This window comes from Micrasema longulum, unplaced genomic scaffold, assembly GCF_059751315.1.
Source record: "Micrasema longulum isolate JH-2025_06_02 unplaced genomic scaffold, ASM5975131v1 h1tg000177l, whole genome shotgun sequence".
Taxonomy (NCBI): Eukaryota; Metazoa; Arthropoda; class Insecta; order Trichoptera; family Brachycentridae; genus Micrasema; species Micrasema longulum.
Window position 1 is genome coordinate 323,205 of NW_028277382.1, and position 25,526 is coordinate 348,730.

A 25,526-nucleotide genomic window follows, 5' to 3' on the forward strand; every position below is an offset into this window, starting at 1 on the left:
GTTATGTAAGATTTCCGGTTTGCTTGCCGTCAATGCAGAACGTCAATGGGCAGAAATGATAGAGAATAAGCGGAAGACGTCACACGCGGAGTTGTTTCCAAAATATAAAATAGTATATTAACAAATATATATATATATTTTTAAAACCAGTAAGCTTCCTCATTTAATGTGTGGTTAAAATTGTTTTTATTTAGAAAAAATAATTCTCAAAATTAAAATTTAATGTCTTATGTTGTATCCTAATTATTGATATTCATGATTTTAAATGATGATTTATTTGATTTTTAAAATGAAAATAACGTTCTTTACTGAAATGCTTTTAAGTTTACATTTTAAAGTGCTGCTTTGGTTTATGTACTCTTGTACACAGATATTTTACTGAGCTAGTATATAATATATGTATGTAATTCCAGCATACAGCGATTTCTCTTCAGTTCACTCACAAATCTTCTATTTAGTCTTCAGTTACCAGTCAGTATCCCAGTATACCAGGATGACATGTGTGTATTGTCCTCTTTAAGTGACTCATGCGCATTCCGGAAATTAATGGTCAGTTTGTGGCTTACTAGAGCAATAAATAATACATAAATAAACTGTTATATTTTTTTTCGCCAAAGCAACGGTCCATATTATTACTGGTATGAATCTTCTTAAAATAACTGTTAATTAAATTATAATTTCATAAATATTTTTACTAATTAACCCTATAATTCATTTGTTTCGATCACGTCAGAAGAAACATTTCCTATCTCTTAAAAACTTCTCTCTTTCTCTTCCTTTATTCTTGGATTCGGTGTTCCTCTGTGGGTAGGTTCCAGTGCATTAGATGAATATTTTGGTTTGTATGTGGATCGACCCACGGAGGCTATATAAGGCAGAGGCGAACCGTGTATAGAAGCGATTATGCGCAGCGTACCATTATATTTGACTAACCATAATAATGTTTTACTGTAATTTTATTTACAGAAAAACAAATAAACAATTACTTTTTATTTTAAATCATTTCCACCGTTTGTATATTTATCCTAATAATATTAATAAAGCGCGTCCAGCGCCTGCGGTGAGCCAAGAAACTAGCTGATTATTCCAGATTATTTTTTCATACAAATAAGTTTACTATATTTTTAATGTCTAGTGCGGGTTTTTTCTCCTAGATTAAACTTGCAGATTACACAAATTATTTGAAGATTTTTGATTTGGAAAACAGTATTTCAAACATTATTTCTTAAGGGCTTTTTTTCTTTGAGATGGTACTTTTGACATAAGACCATAATTACTTTCATGCGTCATATTGCAGGACATATGGCGCTCAATGCGGCAGTTTTTAGCTCTATTAATTTCTATAACAATTCGGCCAGTGGACATTTCAATTGAATACCTAATATCGACTGAATTCATAGTGCTTTTATTTATTTATTTTTTAATTAGCTATGTATTAAAGTAATGGATAATATATCACGAAGTTACGTCGTTTGAGTTGATTTTATGGATGATAGTTGTTGTATCACACAGAACTACAGAAAATATCAATTTATAGTATATATTACTTACATTATATTATGAACCTTCTATTTAGGTACAAATATATGATATTTTGTATAGCTTACCTGTAAATAAAACCACCATTCGCCACTGATATAAGGCAGTGAAATATGCTATCTTCCTTTTCTGCTCCTGCCTTGCTTGCCTAGCTCCCGAAACAATAGTAGTATTATGCGGATTTAGGTGGGGTTTTCTGGATCCCTGCAGAACCAGAGTCCTCTTGATTTAACCACAATCTTCTAATAATAAATCTCAACAAGAAGTCCTTTTATTACATAGTCCACTAGTTCAGGAACCTCTACGAATTTGGTCGTTCGAACCGAATTCTTATTGAAGACAAGTATCGAAATTAATTTATTTATATACACATTTTCATACACATATCGCTAGTTCTATTTTCGTCTGTCTCGTGGTCTAATGCTCAGCGCATTTGTTCATCATGGAATAGGTCTCGGGTTCAATTCCTGACATGGGGTGGTATTCCGAACGCGTTTACAGCGCGCTATAATCCGTATTTAGTACGTAAAAACGCGCTATACCGCGCTATAATTTCGTTTGGAATACCAGCCCAGGTTGATATTACATATTTATAATATAAAAAAGGTTATTTATACACTAAAATAATTCATATACCGTGGTCAGACTGGAAGTATATTTAATTATTTATTTATTCATATTTTTCGCTTACAAACTATAATTAATTATAAAAATAATGTGACCTCACTGGGGTTTCCCGTGCCGAGGACACTTAACAATTTAGTTTTTTTGAAATTACATTTGAGAATAAACAAAGAAGACTAACTTAAAAAAACGAAGATAATTAACAAATATTCAGACAGTTTTAAAAACAAGGTATTTATGTACATCTATATTATTTATATTACAAAACACACAATGAAAATAACAAAAACCTAGCATAAGCTGTACAGTTGTGGAGCAGTTGATTCAGTATTGGTATGGGCGAATGAGACAATCCATTTTACTTCTACCTAGCTCCACTATCCATTTTTTTATAGCCTTTTTAAACATTTTCTCATTACTAATTGCTTTAATAGATAGTGGAAGTAGGTTATAGATTTTAAAAGAATAATACTTAAAATCCCTTTGTCCGAAAGTGGTAATAGTTTGTATTTGTTTAAGTTGTCTATGTGTTGAGGATCTAGTGATTATATTATTTGTATGTGTATATCTATATATTTCAGATTTTTAACAATCGAGTGCACAAATACTTCGTTTATAAAATATTTTTAAATAAAAATATGAATTATTATATTGATATAAATGAAAATAGATTAAAACTACCCTTAATTTAAATGCCTTTGTTTAAAAAACACTGCAGTATTTCATTGTCCTCGAGTGAACACCTGGAATTTTATTCTGAACGCAAAAGGACGCGTAGAAAACTCATTTTTAACGCATATTTACGTACTAAGTACACGCTAACTATCTCTTCGCGCGCAATTCCGTTCAGAATACCAGCCCTGAAGCGAAAGCTTACCTTTATGTAACAGATGATTGAGTTGCGTTGAATTTGATATTAATTCAGTGCTCTATGTACCATTTGATGCGGATTCTGGTTTGATAATATTGATATCTAAGTAGGTTAATGTTGCTGTTTTGTTTGGAAATAAGAGGTAATCAAATTGGTTTTATGTCACTAAAGTAATATCATTATACAATAAATTGTATAATTATGCAAAGTAAACATCATTAATGATAAAAAAAACAGCAATTTTTGCACACAAAGTACATTTTTATTGATAATTTTATAGTTATTTAAATAATATTTTTTCCTAAATGACACAATGCGCAATTGAAATATATTTTTATTAACAGTGAAGTATGGAAGTGAAAAGTAGAATTTTTATGTGAAGTATATCGTCGTGATTGTAGAGCAACGGATGTGCGAAAAATGCGTCATTTTTCTTTTACATTTATTTGTTATATATACGGCCTAAAGCAATTACAAGTTATAAGAAGAAAAATATCCACAAGAAACTGAACAAAACAACATAAAACTATAAAGCAAAGACAAACAATGGCAATAAAATAACGGTATATAATATATTCAAATACACGATCAGCATATAAGACTTCGAGCTAACCCATGCCAATTCATCTTCATCCTACACTGTATTAATGGCGAAGATATTTACGAAAATTGATCTTGCAAAGGTTTTATTTTCTAGATTTGAAAAAAAAAAGTGTAACTAACCCAAGTATCAGAGTATATAATTTTATACTTATCGATTTATAACGGTGTCAAAAAATGTTTAAACCGTTCTTATACACAGTTGAAGAAAATCACATGCGTCGTTGTTCTACGATCATGACGATATGTACATAATATATTCTATATACCAGACGTAGGTAAATGCAACTCTTCGTCGGGTTAGGTTAGGTTAGGTTCCAATGTCTGTTGATGAAAATAGACATTTTTTATCAACTAATTATTAATTATGGATAACTTATAAAGCGCCATTTTTGTAATATAATACCTCAAAGGCGCTTTACAAAGTGATTATATAAAGATATAAATTTAATTTTGACTTTTTAATTTAAGAAAAATAATGTACTTTGTCACCACATGCTAAGAATTTAATCAAATGATTTAGAGAACAAGTGGGTTTTAAGTTTCTTCCGAAACATCACTTCACTCTCACAGTTTCGGACTTCTGCTGGGAGATTATTCCATGCCGTAGGGCCTGCGACCGCAAATGCACGTTCGCCGAATTTAGTGTGCCCGTGCGTAGTATCCCCATTATACTAGTATTTTCGTGAATTTTTCTTTCTAAATGATAAATGTGTATTTTCAAAAATAATGACTTAAAATGTAAGCCTTTTAAAAAAAATAAATGAGTCTTTTGGGGGCTGATAAATAAACTTTGTATCATAGTTTATTTTTATTAAATAAATTTTGAACTAATATTTTTCTTTTTTTTTCTCATTTTAAAATATTTTTACGTATGTATTTTTTATACTTTATATTTATTTGACTTATTTTATTTAACAAATTTACGGACAATGTCTAATTTAAACAAATCATACAACGAAAAACAATAATAATACAGCAACAAATAAAAGAAGCAATACAACAAAGAAAAGCGAAGACAAGTTAAAACATTAGACATGCATTATGGAATCCAGGTTAATTCTACAAATATACAGTCAATTTTTTTGAATATTTCTTCAGTCTATTTGTGAAAAAACTCAATTTACAATCAAAATAATTTAGATCTTGATTTTCATTTACAAATCTAATCATCCTCGGTAGAGGCGCATGGAAACCAAAATTAGTCTTATGATGACAGAGGAACAGAATTTCATTATTTCTGAGTCTACGTGAAGGAACATTAAGAGATATTTGTTGGAGAATAGTCGGGACATTAAATAAACTATTAAGTATTTTAAATATTATATAGCAATATTATGTTATTGGCCTCGATGTGTAATGGTCAGCGCGTTTGCCTACCATGCGAGAGGTCTCAGGTTCGATTCCCGGCATGATTGATACGAAAATATTTGTTTAAAAGGGTGTTTTCACACCAGTATATTTCACAGTCCCTGGACTGGTACCTAAGCGTAAGACTGATCATCTTACCTTCATGTAACAAAAAAATTATCAAGATACGCTGCGATTGGTATACCAATGCTGTGCCTTATGCACCATTAGGTTCGGAAAAAGAATGATGATGATAAAGCAATACATATTTGTATGTATGTAAATAAATCAGAATTTCTACATTATATTTAATACTACGGTTTATCAGTGAGAATCTAGAATGTGAATTGACCTCATGTATGTCCACCCCTGCCTATATATATATATATATATATATATATAAATATATATATATGCTATTATTTATTAATGTGTATAATGTGCATAATGTTCTTAACCTTCAGACAGGTCATACGCTTTTTAAATGCCTGGACTTCAATGTCCCATTTTTAAAGGGGTTTTCTATTAAGAATTTATTGAAATATTTCAATCAATCCATATAAAAATACACAGTTCCCATTTCTTATTGGTAAGTGAATACATAATTTTGCGAAAAAAGGTAAAAAAAACCCACTAAACCGCGAAACGGGCTTGTCAGCTGTTTTTTTTTGTTGAGATATATATATATGTAAAAATAACTTATATAAATTTAGATAACAGTGTAAATGTTATTAAACGTTTGATATCGATTATTGTAATTTTTATTGATTAGCTAATATTTTAAGATATGTTTGATCAGATCCTGCTTTACAAAATTGTAAATAATAAATTCGATTCCCCGGAACTCATTAATCTACTTGCTTACCGTGTTCCCTCCAGGCCAACTAGACTCTCTGATATTTTCTATATTCGTAAAATTAAAACTAATCACCGGAAAAATTCTACGATCCCTCGTATATGTGAAACATTTAACAAAAATTTTTAAAGTCTCCATACAATATGTACAAAAGAGAATTAATAGGCTTGATTCATGCTCTTCATTCATAATTCATTAAATCAAATGCAATTTTCCACTCTTACTTTCCTTCAATCATCCTTTACCAATCCTTATCAATTGCCTTCTTTTCCTTTCCACTATCTCCTTGTTTTGGTCCATATTTATCTTATTTTAATATTTAGTATATTTATTATTTTTATAGTTTAAACTTTAAGCCGTCGTCGCTTTATTACAGTATTATTTAGTAAATACATATAATTGGATGGCAGGCCCAGATATGTATACATTTTAAATAGTTTTTTAAAAAAATTAAATAATTTAACCTGTACATCTGTTTGTATTCGAAATAAATAAAATAACATAAAAAAAAGGAATAAAAAAAAACCTTACGTTGTGTAGAACCTCTGTAGTCGACAAGTTTGTGGATCCGAATTCCGAATCCGGTGCGAACTACAATCAAGAAAAATGTTAGATAAGTATGCACTCATTGCACCGGTGCATTGGAAACTGGATTATCGTTTAAACCAGTACATCTTACACGCCATCTTCTATACTATAATGTTGTTTAGTCGTCCGTTTATTGCTTCTGTTCTTATCCTTTCTACCGGAGAGATCACTTTCTACATCGTAACTAGTAACTAGTAACTAGTAACTACCTACTCGTATAATCAAGCACGCGAATTGCGATGTATTATGAAGTGTTGATATGTACAGTAAATTTAATTACAGTCTTTTAATAATTAAATATCGTATAAATCTCGATAACTCGTATTGTTTCGACATTAATTATAACTCTGTTCGTATTACTCAGGAAACGCAAATAAACACATCGTTAAGATAAATATTAAAATACAATATTATGTTATTGAATTTCGAACGGTCAGCGATATGTATTTAGTGTATGTCGCTTCGAGTTGACTGATAAGGAGGACATCCTTAATTGACCGCAAGCGGTTTCCTCCCTGTTGCGCGCGCGCACTGGACGCGGGTGTACACACGCCGCACACACGCGCGCTAGCGGCGGCACGCACGCACACCAGCGCGCGAGATAGCGCTGACCATGGCTCGCGGAATTCCGCCGGAGGAAAGTTGGCTCCCGCGCGCGCTACAGACCAGGCTGGGCGACTCCGCCAGTGCTCTGCCTCCGCCCGCCCGGGCCTCTCTCGCGCCCGACGTGCGGCGCTGGTTGCGCGCGATCAGGCTGACGGTGGACGACTACGAGGACTACTTTCGCGAGGTTACTATCCAGAAAGGGCTCAGCGACTCGGACCTCTCCGTCCACAGCTTCGAATTCATCGACCACGAGCGGCATCCCGGAAACCGTGTTATAGAAAGTGAAAACCCAACCGGTGTCGGTGAATCGAACCGATTATTTTACGATATTTTGCGCACTTCCGAGAGCGAAACATCTCAACTAGATTCGCGGTACGAAAATTGTCACGACGCTAGAAGCAGTAACTCGAGCGGACTTGAGCATAGTATTATGCACGTTTTCGATGATTTCTTAGAAGAAGTTAGAGCGTCGACGCCACTCGACGGCAGTGTTAGTGCACAGAGTGACCTGGATTATGAAGATGGAATCATGGAGTTGAAAGTACCCACGGTAAGCAAAATAAGAAGTTACAGCAATTTATCCGCACTTTCTGATGAAGTGTTTCTCAGATCCGGATCATCGAGCCGGAATCCGTCTATTCCCGATGTAAATAGCGTGACCAAAGACTGCGAAGATATTTTTGTCAGATCGATACAGAAATCGGAACATCGCAAGCACGCCAGTTTCGATATCAATAGAATATTCGACAAAGGGGGCGGGGCTCCTGTACCGCCCAAACGGAAAAGTCGACCATCGATTCCTATTTCGATGGAAAAACAAGATGTCCCAGTGATGAAACAAACCCCGATACCGAAAAAGCGCGCCGAAATTCTCGTAAGGCCCGTGCCGAAGCCGAGAACTACGATAGAAAAGTTGGTGACTAGATTCGAAAATAATTCAGAGATAGCGCGAGGGTTAAATCATCAGGCCGTCAATGTGCATCCGGCGCGTAGGGACGCCACCGGCACCGATAGCGGGAACAACTCGCCCGCCAGTGATTACGCGGATTATCAGAACTTGTGGCTGTGCACATCGGGTCGCCAGAAACGAGTTATCAGCGGGTCCCCCGATTCTTTCAAAGAAAACTTCGGCGTTGTGAACACGATAAGATACGATAGTTTGAGGGATATTTCGAACCCGACGCCAGACACGGCTAAGCAGCGAATCGTTCTGTGTCGCCCTCACACCAAGGCCTCTCCCGAGTCGAGTTGCGGCAGCATTCCGAACGATAGGGCCGAGGAACTATCGAGAGAGTCACGCTCGGATGGAGACGCGAACAATAAAAGTTACTTTTACGACGGTAAGGCGCGGGAAGAGCGTAGTGCCAAACCCAAAACCGAACCCCGCGTTCCTTCCAGGGATAGCGTCAAATGCACTTCCGAGTGCGACAGCGCGGACGAGTGTCACCGCGCCGTCCTGCGAAGGGGGGAAGAGCACGCGGAGTGCGCAGTGTCTGCGAACGTTCGGAAAGAGCCCACAGGCGGCCCGCGGGTGTTCGAGAGTGCGACGGTCCCACGTGCCAAAGAAATGAAAACGTTCGGTAGTGTGCGCGGAAGAATCAACGCCACCAGCGCGGCGGCTTCCGACTGCGCTTCGGACTGCGGGGACAGCGGCAGCGTGTGCGGCACGGACTACCTCACCGCCGCGGGGACGGAGGACGACTGGGAGAGCAGCGTGGAGCTCGTCAGCGACAGCGACTCCTGCAGGTTCGGGGGCCGAAGGGCAGACGGCAGGAGGACCGCCAGTGACTCCACTGACTATGCCTCCGAAAGCCCCATTTATGAGAACCTTCGGGATGTTATCAGGATGAAATCGGTGGTTCCTGACGACGTCATAGCGTGGAAAGCTTTACTTATGGACCCCGACTGGATCGAGGACGAGGATGATGAGGTTTGCTATCATCTAGTTCTAATTTACGTACATTTTTATCATTTTTAATGACTTAACTTGAGTAACTACTTAATTATTATTTAGTTACCTTGTCTTTCAGCTTGACCTTATCTTTAAGTAAACAAATAATTAAGTGGTGCGAACCATTTAATATTGTGTTTAAAAACAATATTTAACACAATATTATTTTAAGTGTTTTAACAAATTACAACAGGGATGAAGAATGAAGATAAATAAGGGAATATGGAAGTCTAGGCATTTACAGGGCGTATGACCTGTCATTGGCTGGTTTAAGTGGCCACTTTACACACTGCGTAACATTCACCATTTTACCTATGTTTGAACATCCATATTTCTTCAATTCTTCCATTTGTTGATTTAAGTGAAGTTACAGAGCTGAAACCTTTATTGTTGTGAAGCGATTCATAGGCAAAATGGTGAATGTTACACAGTGTGTAAAGTGGCCACTTAAACCAGCCAATGACAGGTCATTAGCCCTGTAAATGCCTAGACTCCCATATTCCCTTATTTAAGGTATTCTCCATCCCTGTTGTAATTTGTTAATCTTAATGACTCCCGAGGGGGTGAAATCCAGTCTTTTGTCTACGAACATTTGGACAAACTCAAATATTGTAGTGTTTTTATATGTTTTATTTTCTGACTTCACTGGATTTGTCAGTCAGTGTGTTTTTTATGCTTACATAGTACATAATATTATAAAGCTGTTGTTTCCCTTTACAAACTAAATAAAAAATTAAATTAATGAAACATCAAAAACCATTCGTAACTTTTTCCTAAGAAATACGTTCTGTTATCATTCATTGACTTTTTCATAAGAACGTTTTATTTGTTAGAAATTCTTCATACGGCTGAGATAAGATAGACAATATTCGAGGAACTTGTTCTATTTTAAAACAAATTCTATTTCTTATGTATTGATCTGCTGCACTGTGTTGAACAAATTGAAATGGATTATGCGGGTATTTAAAATAGTTCAAAAAGCTACAAATTACTAGTCATACGTAAATTGCCTCCATGATTAAGATATTAAAGTGTACACGTTACAAGGGGTGACAGACTTGGTGTGATCACGTTTTAAAAATTTATTCTGTCGGCAATTACTAATAAATTAAATCAATAAAATTATACGGTCAATTGGATCAAGTTGCTCTAATTTCGACTCGGGACGATGTCTGTCTTGGTAAAATGTTGAGTACTTATTAAAAATTTAAAATGAACGAAATTAAAAATATTTAATATTTTTAATAATCTGATTGTTTTCCAATAAGTAGCTTGATTATGTTTCCGATGAGGTTGATCTGATGACACAATGAGAATTTATAAAAGTGTTTGTAAATAACAATCATGTTATTTAATAAACATAATATGAGCGAGCATCATATATTGATTTTTAAATTTGTAAAAAATACTGTCATCTTTATTATAAAGATAAACCTATTTGTGTTGTTATGATTTACCTAAATATTTCCATTTTGTGGGCCATTTTCGAAGAGTTGTAAACAACTCTCCAGAAAATAGGAATCAGGTTCAGGCAGAGCGGGATCCGAACTCTGATCTGTGGGTCTGTCACAATTGCTATGAGACCACAACCCGATACTTTCGATTTGAAGGGTGCAGGACATAAAGGATGGATGTCAAATTTTATGAGTTTTGAACTAATAATGGCAACTGACGGTAGTTTACATGTTATAAATTTCTGTTAAATAAAAATTTACATCAACTACTTTTACTACTTTACGTACTTTTAAAGATACCCGAACAAGAAAAAAATGCGTACCGGGAATAAAAAATGGATGTCAGTTAAGTATTGAAAACAAATTGATAATTTAATATTAATAAAAACTAATTAAAATTATGTAAAACAGTAAAGGCTATTTATTACATAAGCACTTTTTTTTTATATTTATAAGTTTATTTAAATGTCCACGAGGTTTGAAAACTCAAAAACTTTATTTCTCAAAACTTACTTTATTGACATTCACCCTTTATATCCTGTACCCTTAATTTGTTGAATATGTAATATATAATGATGATAGTTGTTTGTTTTGAATAAAAAAGATGTATGATCGTTATTTTAATGAAGAAGTAAATTATTTTTAAAATGTGCACTTTTATTTTTCTACCATAATTCTTCATTATACCCTTTTCCGCACCTAATGGTGCATAGGGCACTTCATTGGTACACGAAACGCGGCGTATATTAACGTATTTATTTCATGAAGGTGAGCTGATCAGACTTATTGGACTGTGCAATATCCTAGTGTTAAAACATATTTTTAAAAAAATATTTCATATCAACCATGTCGAAAATCGATTCTGAGACTTTTTGCATGGTAGGCAGTCGCCCTGAGGCGGATTTTTTTTCAGTATAAACTAATGTTAAATAATTTCTTAATAATCCATTTGTTGTAGAGCTGGGTTCAAACCTCAGACATTTGATCGCATCTGACCGGGTTAAATTATATTTGATAATAATAATTTTGTTCCAGCTAACAAAATAATCTTGTATCTGATTACATAAAAGTACTGTCTTATATCAAATTATGCTAAAGTAACATTTCCGAATAAAATATAAAATATTTTTCTGCAAAAAGATGTCAACGCGATATTATGGTAGAGAGCTTTAGAATAATTAAACCAAGCTAAACAACTCGTTCCCAAGAAGACAAACAAGGTCTAGTTTTACTAAGACATTTGTGCGTTTTCAATCACATTTATCCGACCATATCTGTGATACGAAATGCTAAATACCAGACCAAATAAGACAAAAGAAAGTGTTTTACGACGTGGCAAGTGCTTTTGGCCTCAATCGTGATTACTTAAATCAAACACCGACAGGTCAGAAGCCGCGTAATTGCTTCTTCTTCTTCTTTTCCACATCAGCTCCTAAGTGGAGCATGTGGACATCACCAGTTTTCTCCAGGAGACCTATCGCCAGCCAGCATTTTTGCCTCTTCCCACGTCGATCCAGCGCCCCTTAATTCCGCCGAATAATGTCTCAAGATCGTCATTGACGGCCTTCTAGGACGACATCAGCCCGCAATAAAAAAAAAGGCAACTTGGGTTTAGGTTCTCCCGAGGCATGCGCAGCACGTGTTTAAGCCAGGTCCAACGCCGCATCCTCAAGACGCTCGTTATAGGAGGCTGCTGCGTCCGTTCTCGGACTTAAATGTTAGTTATAAAATCGAACCACCTTATACTCGTACCTAATATTCTTCTTAAGCACTTACTCTCAAAACTCAGAAGTTTGGTGTTTTGAGCTTTGGTAAGGTCCCAAGATTCGCACCCATATAGGAGTATTGGCTTTATACAAGAGTTGAATAATCGGCATTTCGTGTTGACCGAGTATAGACTACAGTTCCAGACAACACGCATCATGTTAAAAGTTAGTCCAGCAATTCCTAGGCGGGTTGCGAGCTCTTTATGCATGCTTCCATTCTTAGTTATGTGAACTCCCAAGTATTTTAAGCTGTGTAAATGCTTAGAATTTCAAATGCCTCTCTATATATTATCTTCGTCTCTGTTAATGGATAGAAAATATACAATGTTCTGATGTCAGTTGATACAGTTAACAGATAGGGAAAACATTTTTGAGAAGGGATTATGTTAGTCTAGGCACTTACAGGATTAGTGAACTGTCATTGGCTGGTTTAAGTGGTCACTGTACACACTGCGTAACATTCACCATTCTGCCTATGTTCCCAGCGACCAATTAATACATAGACGCGCCCTGAGCCCTAAAAAAAGAAAAAACTTACTAATGATCAAACGCGTATTTAGTCGATTTGCGACCGCCAGCTAGCTGTGACGTTTAGAATCGAAACCAAAATGCCTGCTTTTATCCTGAAAGCCCGTAAAAACCTTTCGAAGAAAGATTGTAAAAATGATTGTGTAACTTTTAATTGGTAAATATTTGTTTGAGTGATTAACAAAGCTTAAAATAATTAATACAATAAAAAAACAAATTGTAAACGTTAAACTACGCCTAGCAGCGCAATTGCTAAGCTCTTTTTACTTACAGGGGTGAACTAATAGGAATACATTTTAAACATATAATGTGAGTTAATATTATTTTCGCGTTCCCCAAAACCTAGTGAAAAGAAATAATGTTGATTGTTATCTTTAAAATACCAACTTTTTATAAACAAAAATGGGTATCCTCTAATTTTAGGTAGTATATGCATGCTCGTTGAATAATAAACAAACTCAGTAACTATGGGTACGTTTTCGTGTCACGACTTTAAAAAAATATTTCACTCTAGAGTAAAATATTCGTCTACGTATTAATTGGTCGATGACTCTTCAGATACCAACGGGCAGTCGCATAACAAAAAGTTCATTTTAAAAATGTTTAACATAAAAAATTGTTGCGTTTTGCCTCAGACGGTCAAAATAAGTAGTTTTATCTTTCGTCTTTTCATGCAATTCCATTTGGCTATTTTGACTAAACTGCAGTCATTTCCAGCCAGCTCTTAATAACTTATTTATAACGACGATACTAAAATACTATCAGACGCTTTGTTTCAATGAAAATGCACTGGGCACTTCTATATATTCACACTACGGTGAAGAGTGACGTCAGCTTATAATGACAACACAAATTAATTAGTCGATAAAGAACGTTGTTAGCACAAGCCTCAACAATAGACCATCATGTTGTATGTCACACATTGAATAAAAAAATGAATCAATATTACTGAAGTGAAACCATATTACCGAGTATCAAAATAATGGACATTTTCTGCCAAGGTCGTTATAATAACACTTTGCTTTCGTATCTACTAAAGATATCCGCATACGTAGTTTTTAACCAATTTGACAAAATGTAATAATAAAAATCGGCAATAAGTAAACAGGAGGGCCGGTAATTTTTTTTTACAAATATTTCTTTTGATATTCAACGAGTCCGTATATAATTTAAGAGTATTCACTCACGCCACACACTCCCACTATTCAAATCACGCACTTACAATTCATATACTCATATCCAGTTCATCTGATGTCAATACGAATTATCTTGATTTGAGAGTTTTATCTGTAATGTATGTTTTTTCATATTTTTTTGATATGTAAACAAAAAAAATATATGTTAATTAAAAAAAACATTTTAATGTCTTCATAAAATTGTAACAATGATTAAGATTGATGATTCTTATCCAACTACTGCTCTTGTCTATCTTTATTATTTGGAGATGCATTGTATCTAGGCTACCGCATAATAATGAATTATTTCTAATTAAAAAAACATTTTAATAAATGAATTAATTCACGAATTTCACACTTGAAATGAGAATAATAACTTACTGCGTATTATATTATTATAAACTGTTATACATTATTTTAATTTGGTGTAAATAGGGTGAAAAAACTCGTATTAACATTTTAAAACTATGTACGCATATAGGTAGAAAAAAGGTTTTTAGGTTTTGTTTTTTTCGTGAATTATGAAATAAGTAAATATGTAATATCAGGTAGTTGGAACATTTAACAATTTTGACTCGGACCGACTCGATTTTGACCTCAAGCTATACGTGATATTAATGATGTCTCAAAATCAGTGTTAACTATGTAAGGGACTAAAAACGTATGAAGTTATCAAAAATGAAACAAGTGTAAGTACTTATACAGTTCAGTGTAAAAAATATAAGATATACATAGATTGTTTGGTAAGAATGATATTAATTAATGCATTGCTTTTGAATTGATATGTAAGCGTGTTAATGTTTGCTAAATATATACATGTATTAGTGCAATTTAAATATTAATTAATTTATTTAACTCAATATATTGTCATTGCGCTTTCAATACCTATTGGGTAATCTATATTTTTAAATGGTATTTTTAATAAAAGTTTTAGATTTAACAATTTTGTTTTAGCAAAACATTTTTTTATCAATAAAAAAACATTTTTACCAATAAAAAAACATTTTTATAAAATGGCATCATCAGAAGGTACATTGTTTTATTAATCTCCTTAACAATTTTAAAAATGTTACTAAACAGATGTTGCTGGCGCAACGACGATATATTAAAACTAATGGATTTTGTTTAAAAAAAAAAAAAAAATTACCTTGAAATGAAATATTCGTTTTAAAATAAAATTTTAATCAACAATGTTTTGGGTATGTCCAAATTTTGCAGCAAGGCTGGATTTCCTCCCTAGGGAGTTATTTAGATCGAAATTTGTTGCAACGGAGTGAATGTTACTCAGTGTGTAAAGTGGCCATTTTAACCTGCCAACGACATGTAGTAAGCCCAGTAAATGCCTAAACTTTCATATTTCCTTCTCAAAAATGTTTTCCTTCTCTTGCAACAATTTGTTTGTTTTTTTGTTGGTTTTTATTTATAAATCATATTTTACAAGTATAATATGTTGAATTACATTCCTAAGAGTTACAACAACTCAATTCGGGACATAAATAATATTAACATTTAGAAAATAACACACATTGAGAACAACAAAGAAACGAAGCAAGTTAAGCACCTTTATAACTAAATATAGCACAACAATATATACGCCAAAAACCTTTTCTTACACAAGCAGAATAAGTTTATATAAAAAAAGGCTTTTAAGAATAAAAAAAGTAGCTAATCTACTAAGGGAGATAAGGTCATTAACATCACATGCTATGCAAATGATGCTGCCATAGTGATGATGAGAACATATCCATCTCAGTTAGTAAACATCTGGATGCCTGAGAAATGTCGTATAGTACAATAAACACATGATTATTGGAAACATAATTCGGAAAAACAAAACGTGGGTCAGACCAAATTTAGATAATATTTTGAATTTACAAATACATCGAGAATTATTGTGTGTTCGCATTCATTACCCAAATATTAAATGCGCACCATGGGGCAGTTATTCAGGTAGTTGACGGTTGTATGACAATGAAATATTTTATTTTTTACTATGTACAGGTTTTTTAAACCTTTTTTTTATTTTGCTAACTTTTTTTTGTTATTGAGCCGTTTCCGTTATTGTTTCTTTTTTATTCAATCGCACAAACCTAAACAATGGCTTATCTTGTAAGTCCCTGTATTGTTAGCGAGAGTAGTTCAATTATTACTTATTATTGCTCAGAATTAACCCACTTGAATATTAATTAATCATTTATTTTGCAGCATTTTAATTTGATGTCAACGTTCCCGTGGACATGTTATTTTGTGCTTTCATCATCGGTTAGTTTGTTCGTCATATCAAATGCTTCGCGGAAGACAGCAGTGAAGTCAATTTAGTTTAAAGTTAGCAAATAATGCAGTAATTTTTATTTTTATTTATTATATATACGGCCTAAGCCAATTACAACAGTTACATGAAGAAACATAAATGTAAGAAACTGAACAAAAAGAACATAAAATTAATTAGCAAAGACAAACAAGGGCAAAAGAATAATTGTATACAATATAACCATAAAAACAAAAGACCTAAGACTTCGAGCTAAACCATGCCAATCCAACTTCATCCTACACTGTTATGTCGCGAAGAGATCTACGAAAAGCGGGAAGATCTATCACAAAGAATTACAAGTCTTGTGATGAATTGACTAATCTACACATTCTGAACATTGGGGCATAAAAACCAAAGCTGCTTTTAGAAGATTTTATAAATAGAAGATTTTGACTTCTGGTGACACTGAAATTGATTGCAACAGAGATGGGACATCACTTATAGCATTAAGTATTTTGAAAATGCATATAAGGTCCATCTCAGTTCTACGTCTCTCCGATGAAGACAGATTAAGAGATTGCTCTATTTTAAAATAGCCATGCCACTTCTCTTAGAATACGGTGTTGGACAGACTCAATATGGTCAATAATGAGGTCCTGTAGAATGGAGACCAAATAGGAGAAGCGTATTCTAGATGGGGTCGAACTAGTGAGCAATAAAGATATTATGTAACGTGTTTTTTTTATTTAAAAAAAATAATAAGATACAAAAAACACCTGTTAAACCCTGAGACCGGCTGGCGTGTCAGCTGGTTTTTATTTTTTTAATTCTTAAAAGACTGTGGTAAATAATCCCTTTGCGCGCGGTGATGTAACATCGTGTTACCACTAGTAAAAGATGGAATATTCTAAAGTTCAGACATTAAAAAAAAAAACATGGAGACATACTGTTTTATAATTCCTTTTCCATAATTAATGCAAATAAACATATAATTTAGCCCTGCTAGAGCAAAATAAATTAAAAATCGTAAATCCGCCGCTCATATTACGCGCGTGCGTCCCTGATCACTGTCATCAACCGACTGAAGAATGAATCTGTTTTACACAACACCGCCACAGAACAGCGTCTCTGTCTTCCTCGTTATGAGTTTTTTCTTCGTGCTCTCTCATATAATGTGTTGTTGAATTAGCGGTCATTCGTCGCGTAGCAAATATAAATATTTTTTGTTTAAACATCCAGTATAGTTATACAAATTTTACTTTCTAAATGCGGTGTGAAAATGTCCATTTGAAGATTACAAAAAATACGATTTCATCATTTGAAAAAATAAGAGAGATATATCAAGTCTTGTGTCCTATGTCGACTAGTGTGACATCACAGCCACACAAGAGTTAACAAATATGGATTTTACAACTAGTTGCTGTCCATTTTAAATCTAAATCTTTGCTTATGTGCGTCGACCGAACGTTTTCAGATAAAATATTCTAGTGTGCCTATGAACACAAACGAAATTAAAATGTTTACTTGGTTCACCGACAGGCACAAACACATTAACAAAGGGTTTTTAAACTTTCGAACGCACTGTACATAAATTTATAAATCAATATGAATATTATAAAAAAACTATATCTTGTTTTTTTCTGCGTGCAAAAAAACGTTAAATAAGTAGGAATAACATATATTTGACCTGAGAAGGGGTCAGAAAGTCTAAGCATTTACAGTGCCTATGACATGTCATTGGTTTGTTTATGTAATTAGTTTACACTTCACACATAGTAAAATATGCACTTTTCTATGTTTGAACATTAATATTTTTAATAAATTACAACAGAAATGGAGAATATCTTATAAGAGGGTTTATAAATTATACAAGTCTAGACATTTTCAGGGCTTATGACCTATCATTGGCTGGTTTGAGTGGCCACTGTTCATGAAAATAATAAAAAAAACGTTCACCTATTATGTTGTAATATATTAATGTACATAAATACGTAATGTTTAAAACTGTCTGAACATTTTGTTAATTATCTCTGTATGTTAAGTCTTCTTTGTTTATTATTACATGAAAAAAGAAAAAAAAGTATATTGTTTGGAAAAAAACATGTATCAATCATGAAAGTATATTAATAATTAAAAAAAAATATATCATTAAAATAACGAATTTAACTTATGTCTTTATACTACTATATCATTATTATCATTCCTTTTTCGCACCTAATGTTGCATAGGGCACTGCATTGGTACACCAATCGCAGTGTATATTGATCATTTTTGTTACATGAAAGTAAGATGATCAGTCTTACGCTTCAGGTACCAGTCCAGGGACTATGAAATATTCTAGTGTGAAAACACCCTTTTAAATAAATATTTCATATCAACCATGTCGGGAATCGAACCCGAGACCTCTTGCATGTTAGGCAAACGCTGACCATTACACTACGAGGCCGAAGTATAAATTTAAATAGCCGTCATCTGTCGGTCGAAAGTAATTTTATTTAAGTTGATTGTTTTCTTTATTTTTTAATGTCGCGATTTTAAAAGAATGGCGTTTTAAAATGGCGAAACCGTAATGTATGATTTCCTTACTTTATACCAAACTACAGCCTTAACCCCCTGAACTCTGAAATAAATCAGGCAATTGTAAAAAATATTTAATATCTAAGGGGATTATTTGGTTTTAAAGAGTGTTTTTTTATTAGTATGACAACAAAATACTCCGTGCAAGTACATACTAAAATTAATTTTATAAAATAACAATTATAATGAAAACAAAAAAAATATTTAGGAAAAACAACAGTTAATATAAATAACAATAATTATGAAATATAAAAAATTGTACATACATCCAGTTGAAGTTTTTCACAAATAAAATTAGACATGTTACACAGGAAAGAGAAAAAATATTACATATATTATTTAAAACAACAATATGAAGTATAAGGGATGAGGAAATAGAGTGGAGAGATTTTCATAATATTGTTGACCGATTATTTACCATAATTAAAGGTAAAAAAACTAAAATAATTAAATTTAAATAAATAAAATGTTACACACTGATAAATGTTTCATTTAACTGTGTTTCAAAAAGTTTTTTTTGTCACAAAATCACAAAGTCACAAAATTTTGTATTAAAATATCTAAATGGAGAAAAATTAAGTTATCTTTGGAGCAACTACGATAAATAAACAAGCTTTGATCATAATTTTTTTCGGCAAAGGATTGTATTTTTTTTTACTTGTGTTGATTTTGCGGGACAATTGATTGATTTATATAACAAACATAATTTTGTTAGGTCAGAGGCCAGATGGTATTGGACCTTTAATAATTCAAATAACAACGGAAGGAATTAGGTGTCCTTATCAAAATGCGAATGCCATTTTAGCCGAGATTACGGATTGCAACCTTGCGGAAAAAATAGACATTATGGAGAAGATTACCTGCGATTAGAATATATATATATATTTTTTTAAATCGGGTTGTGGTCCCGTGGCTAGTGTGGCGGACTCACGGGCCAGAGACCCGAGGTTCCATTTGACCCCACCCCAACTTGATTTCCATTTTCTAATAGTGAGTTATTTACAACTCGTTAAAAAAGGCCACCAAAATTGAAATATTTGTGTAAATTATAAGAACGAATTTCTTTTTATAAAAAAAAAGAACCCGATATTATCATTTTATTTACTATGGGAAAAATAAAATTGCAGTGTTCGTTCGAACATACATACGGTCTCAAAGGGTTAATGGTTTGCGCAGGAACAAGTCTAGATAGGTACGTATTATTTTCAATTCCAATACTAACGAGTGTCGTAATTTCCGTCTTCCCGAGTACTTACGCCCTTAATCACGTGAGTACCTACACATAGACATAAATAATATTGCGTAAGAAATTGGCAGCCTCCGCGGTGTAGTGGTCAAGACGCTTGACTCACACACGGAAGGTTCCGGGTTTGATTCCCGGTGGGAAACCACAAATTATATGTGATCTTTCTCAAACCTAGGTGTTCTGTGATGAAATTCACCACTGTAATTGGGCCTCCTGGCCTGTTGTGATGCAAATAAAAAAAACATGTTCATGTTTTATTTTAAAAAACAAACATTTGCGTTCTTATGATTTACCCAAATGTTTAAATTTTGGCGGCCATTTTTAACGAATAGGGAAATATCACATACTACGAATACCGATAAAAATATATTGAATGGATTTAGAATAATTACTTGTATTTTCGAAATCAATATGGATATTGCGGAGAAATGTTTTCATTCATAAATGTAAAAAAGAAATTTAATAAATATACGTTGCTAGAAAAACGTAACATGTTTGGCCTTGGTAGTTGTGACGTCAAGATTCGTAACAATGTTCTAAACAAATTTGAATGGCCCGGAACAAATAATTAGCAAAAAACGTTTTTTTTACTGGACAGTATTTCATAGACCTTTATTACTAGGGATGTAACGATACCGATACCGATACCGATATATTGGCCGATTATATACAGCCGATATTAAGAGTTTGAAAAGCTATAATACTTGTCTTATCAACTGAGCTCAGTTGCCTCAGAGCGTCTGTTTTCAACTGCAGGTCTCATACGAAATGATTTGCGTAACAGATTGTCTGCTAATCATTTGAACAAACTTTGTTTTCTTAACAAAAATCTACCAAAAAATCTACCAAAACTTAACTTTAATTACTGACTTTATCTTGTGTATGGTTTACTCTACCCTTTTTGTGTAATTAAATGATAATTACTTTCTTAATTAGCGCTTTGTAGGCTTGATAATATTCTTGGTTATTCCATACAAATAAATTTTTTCTTCGAATTTTTATTTAACATTTTGGATAACAAACTTCTCAAGGCTCAGTCTCTAACAAATATAGGTAACTTTTATCCAGAATAAAGACAATTATTCATTATTTATTTGTTTTTTTTTCTATTTCTACTAAGCCACTGATATCGTTATCGGTATCGCCGACAGTAGCGGCGTTAGGGTAGGGCGCGGTTGAGCGACCGCCCAGGGCGCCAGAAAGGGCGCTGCAGGCGCCTCATTTTATCCTCTCGCTCATCAAGCCAATCCAACTTACTGGTAAATTTCCTAAATCTAGCGACAAACTCGTTATAGTAGCCCACGATGAGCCTGTAACTTCTCCAAAAAAGAAATTTGAAGTTAAATTTTTCGACAGCCTTTTGGACACTACCTCAATTTCACTCAATGAAAGATTTGAAAAGTTAAATAAGTACTCAAAATCTTAGTCTTTTCTGTTCAATATAAAAAAAATCCGGAAAAACCAGACCTTCTCAAACTCTGTGGTAATTTCCAATTGAAATAAACAGTACATTCTAAATCCGATATAGATGGTTGTATGTTGTGCGATGAACTCGTAAGTCTGAAATAATTTTTGCCTGATCAGAATGTGGTTAATCCCGTCATTGTTTTGAATTTTATCAAAGACCGTAACTTACAAGAACTATATCTAAATGTATGGATAGCGTTGCAAATATTGATCACTTTACCTGTAACGGTTGCTAGTTGGGAAATGAGTTTTTCTAAGTTTAAACTGATAAAAACTTATCTACGATCGACAATTTCTCAATGTAGATTGACAAACTTGGCATCTTTGTCAATCGAAAATGAAACTGCGGAAAACATAAACTTTAGTATTTAAATAAAAGAGTTCGTTGGTAGAAAGGCTAGAAAAGTAAAATATTATTACTATTATTTTAATAAATGGTTATTTCATTATAAACCTTGCCTTTTTTCGTATGGGTCTAAAGGGGTGGAAGATAGGGGACGCCGTAGAAATCCCGCCCAGGGCGCTGTTAGTGCTAAAACCGGCCCTGATCGCCGATTATTTACTCTAATGATCGGCATCGGTATCGTATCAGCAAAATTATGTATCGTTACATCCCTATTTATTACTTTAAAAATGTTAAAAATTGTGATATTTCACTCACTCACTCACTATTAGAAAATGGGGATCCGTGAGACCACTCACAAGCCACGGAAACTGAACCTGATTATTTTTTCAGCGTAGCGCCTTGATTAATTGGCTCATTTATTAAGCCGGTGTAATTTTCTCACTTATTCTCGAAATTGTTAGTAAAACAACGGAGATCGAATTAAGTACAGAGTTAAGGTTACAATACTGTAGGTATTACGATCGCAAAAGGGGAACAGCGGACGGAAAGGGAGATAAAACACGATATTTACTGCGTCTGCTATCGCTAATACGGTCCTCTATGTCTGATGCTGTCTGATCGTACAATTATATTAAAAAGTATATGCTTTTTGCAGTTTGTTAAAAAAAAATTGTGGTTATCTATCCTTATAAAGATGATTTGTTCCATATTGTTATTGTAGTTACTGTGGATGGATCTTAAACAACCTTTTAACATCAACATTTCACGTCTACCGTGCCAGGTATATGATATGAATATGAATTACGTAATTTTACCAAAACGGGAAAAATACCGTAATTTACGATATTTTACGATATTTTCGATAAAAAATGAATTTATTTATTTGACGGACTTATGCAGTCCATTCTAACAATAGTAAATACAATTTCTTATAATAAATACAAGCACTAATAAAATAAAATACATTTAAATAAAATTAAAGCTAGGACAAAAAATAATAATTTCTACCTCAAGACAAGATCCGGTCTATCTTAGTAAATTTTTTAATCTATTAAGACTTACACCAAAAAAGTCCAGGTCTTGTCTCGAGTTTACAATACGTCACAATCGGGACATTGGTGCATGCAAGCCATAGTTTGCGCTGTGTTGATCGAAGAATAGCACATTATTATTTCGCAACATAAATATGACGTACTAATTTTTATTATTTTAAGATATAACAAATACGAGTAGCTTTGTTTTAGGACACGTTACATGATCATGAAAACCAGTTTTAGATTTATCAGTGGTTGTCGAGATTTATTATAAGTATGGGACTTTGAAGGTCGTTCGGTATATAATTTTTTCACTTTTTTTAATAAAAAAAAATTATAATGTTTTGAATCTTAACAGGATAAATGGACATAGGGCCCTTGGTAAAACCTCAAGTTTGTGACCTTAAATGACCACCACTCATGCCGTCATTTTGAAGAAAAAAAACAATTTATTTGCGTATAATTACGTTCCTATACAAAATATTAAGTAAAAAAAATCCGTTGAAAAATAAAAGATATGAAAAAATTTGGTATATTGCAACAGAGATGAAGAACGTTTTATAGAAGGGAATATATAAATCTAGGCATTTACAAGGCTTATGACGTGTCATTCGCTGGTCTATGTGGCCATTTCAAACACTGTTTAACATTCACCATTCTAAGTATGTTGGAATATCTTTATTCCTTAAATTATTCGATATATTTATCTTTGTTAAGTGAATAAGCCATAAAAGTTCTAAAGTCGAGTTCTTCTCTACAAAAAAATCGATAGACTCAAAATATTGTCAATTTAAAAAGAGTTACATTTTGAATAAAAATACTTCACCGAATAAACATTTATACTTAACATGAGAAATAAATTAAAAAAACAGCTGTTTTACATAACTTTTTAGCGATAATGCCATATCGTTGAATGTGAAGTGAATGAATTTAATCAGGGGTGGCTCAAGCGATGACGCGTTCGGCTCTCGAGTCTCGAGTCGTAACAATGAAAGTATAATTAGTTGCTGGCTGCGCCCATTGACCCGCAAGGTCGGGGGTCACAGCGGGCCATGTCAAGTATCGCTCTCGTCTAGTTGATTACCGCCTGACAAATTACTAGCGGACTGAATTTTGTTGTGCTGGACCCGATAACACCGAATGAATGAATGAATTGAAAAATTAAACATCCAGGGATGGGAAAATAATTATAATTATTAAATAATTTAGTGAACAATTGTACAATAATTTATGTATTTACTGATGGGTTCACAGATGCATAACAATTCTGGGAGTAAGTTATTTAAATAAAATTTAAAGGTGTTTCTTGCATTTATTTTGAATTAAATAAATCATTCATTCTACCAAATCTCAAGAGGAACACTCCCACACTACCAGAAGTCAAACTAGAGGATGGGTCATGGGGTCAACCACAAACTCTGAATTCGGGCAAAGAAATTTCAGGTTTCTGGGCCCCAAAATATTCAATATGTTACCCAAACATTGCAAAACCATGACCCGGATTCAATTTAATAAATTTGTAAAAAAATGGTTACTGGGTGTAGGTCGAGAAGAATCGAAAAATTTACTCAAAATACATGCTTAAATAATAAATTAATATTGTTTTACTGTACAGTAAATTAACTGGTAGGTAGTGATGTTAATGTTTATTTTTGCATAAAAATGTCTGCCTTAAAACAGGTTATATCTAGTTAGGCATACTAGACATGATCTAGATAAATCCATTACCTAAGTGTGTATGTAGTAGATAAAGAAATTGTTATTTTGGTTAAAAACTATGATTATTATTATTAATTTAATATTATTTGATATTTCGTCTTTTTAATTTGATTGTTACTGATATAACTATAATTGTCATTATTTGAAATAAAATAAAAACTTATTATTATACATTTTTTTGTAAATTATTAATAGATAAATTGAGTTTTATTAAATTGTAAAAATTCAATTACATATGTTGTAATTTAAATTTTAATATTTTTTATTTATGTTTCGTCATTGATTATTTCTTTTTGTTTCATCTAGTTTTATATTATATTTTTTAATTAGTGTTTTTTATTTTATTTCATAACATTTAATAACGTAGGCTCATGTATTTTTTACAATGTATTTAAAGAGTGGTATTGACGTTAATAACTGTAGAGAAATAATTATTATTTCTGGACTTTAAAATAAGATTGACTAATTATAGTTTATTTTGTTGGCATACAATTTATATTTGAACCACTAACTTTGAGATGATTCATTATTTATTTATTAATATACACTTTTACCTTAAAAAGGTACATATTAAAAAGAATATAAACACTTCAATATAATGTGAAAAACTTAAAAATTAAATTGAATAGTATTATGTTTCATAAATGCTATATATATAAAACAGCAGTTTTGTATTAATAACATATTTAGATATAAAACAATAATTAAACAACGTGTGCAGATAAAATTTTAAAAGGAAAAGAATTCATATTTTTTCTTTAAAGGGTAAAAAATATAAGTATATTAAATTCAATAAAATTCTTTTGTCTAAATAAAAAAAAAAATATTATAGTGGACTCACGGACCGTAGGTCCCAGGTTCAAATTCCAATCTACCACAACTCGATTTCCATTTTTCCAGCACAAGTTATTTACGACTTTTAGGAAATGGTCTGAAAACTTAAATATTTATGTTATTAATAAGAACTCAAGTATTTTT

The 25,526-nt window shown here is 32.9% G+C and overlaps 1 protein-coding gene across 4 annotated transcripts in view; it reads left to right on the plus strand.

The window, feature by feature from the left end:
• Window positions 1-25,526, plus strand: part of LOC148283947 (rho GTPase-activating protein 15-like) — a 162,063-nt gene that overhangs the window by 70,169 nt on the left and 66,368 nt on the right. Inside the window, exon 2 of one of the 4 annotated variants that reach the window (XM_088242913.1) lies at window positions 6,793-8,964. The exons of the other annotated variants lie outside the window; for them this stretch is intronic. Coding sequence (XP_088099039.1) covers window positions 7,042-8,964 — 1,923 coding nt within the window. The 5' untranslated portion in view covers window positions 6,793-7,041. The remainder of the gene's footprint in view (window positions 1-6,792; window positions 8,965-25,526) is intronic. 4 annotated transcript variants of the gene reach the window in all.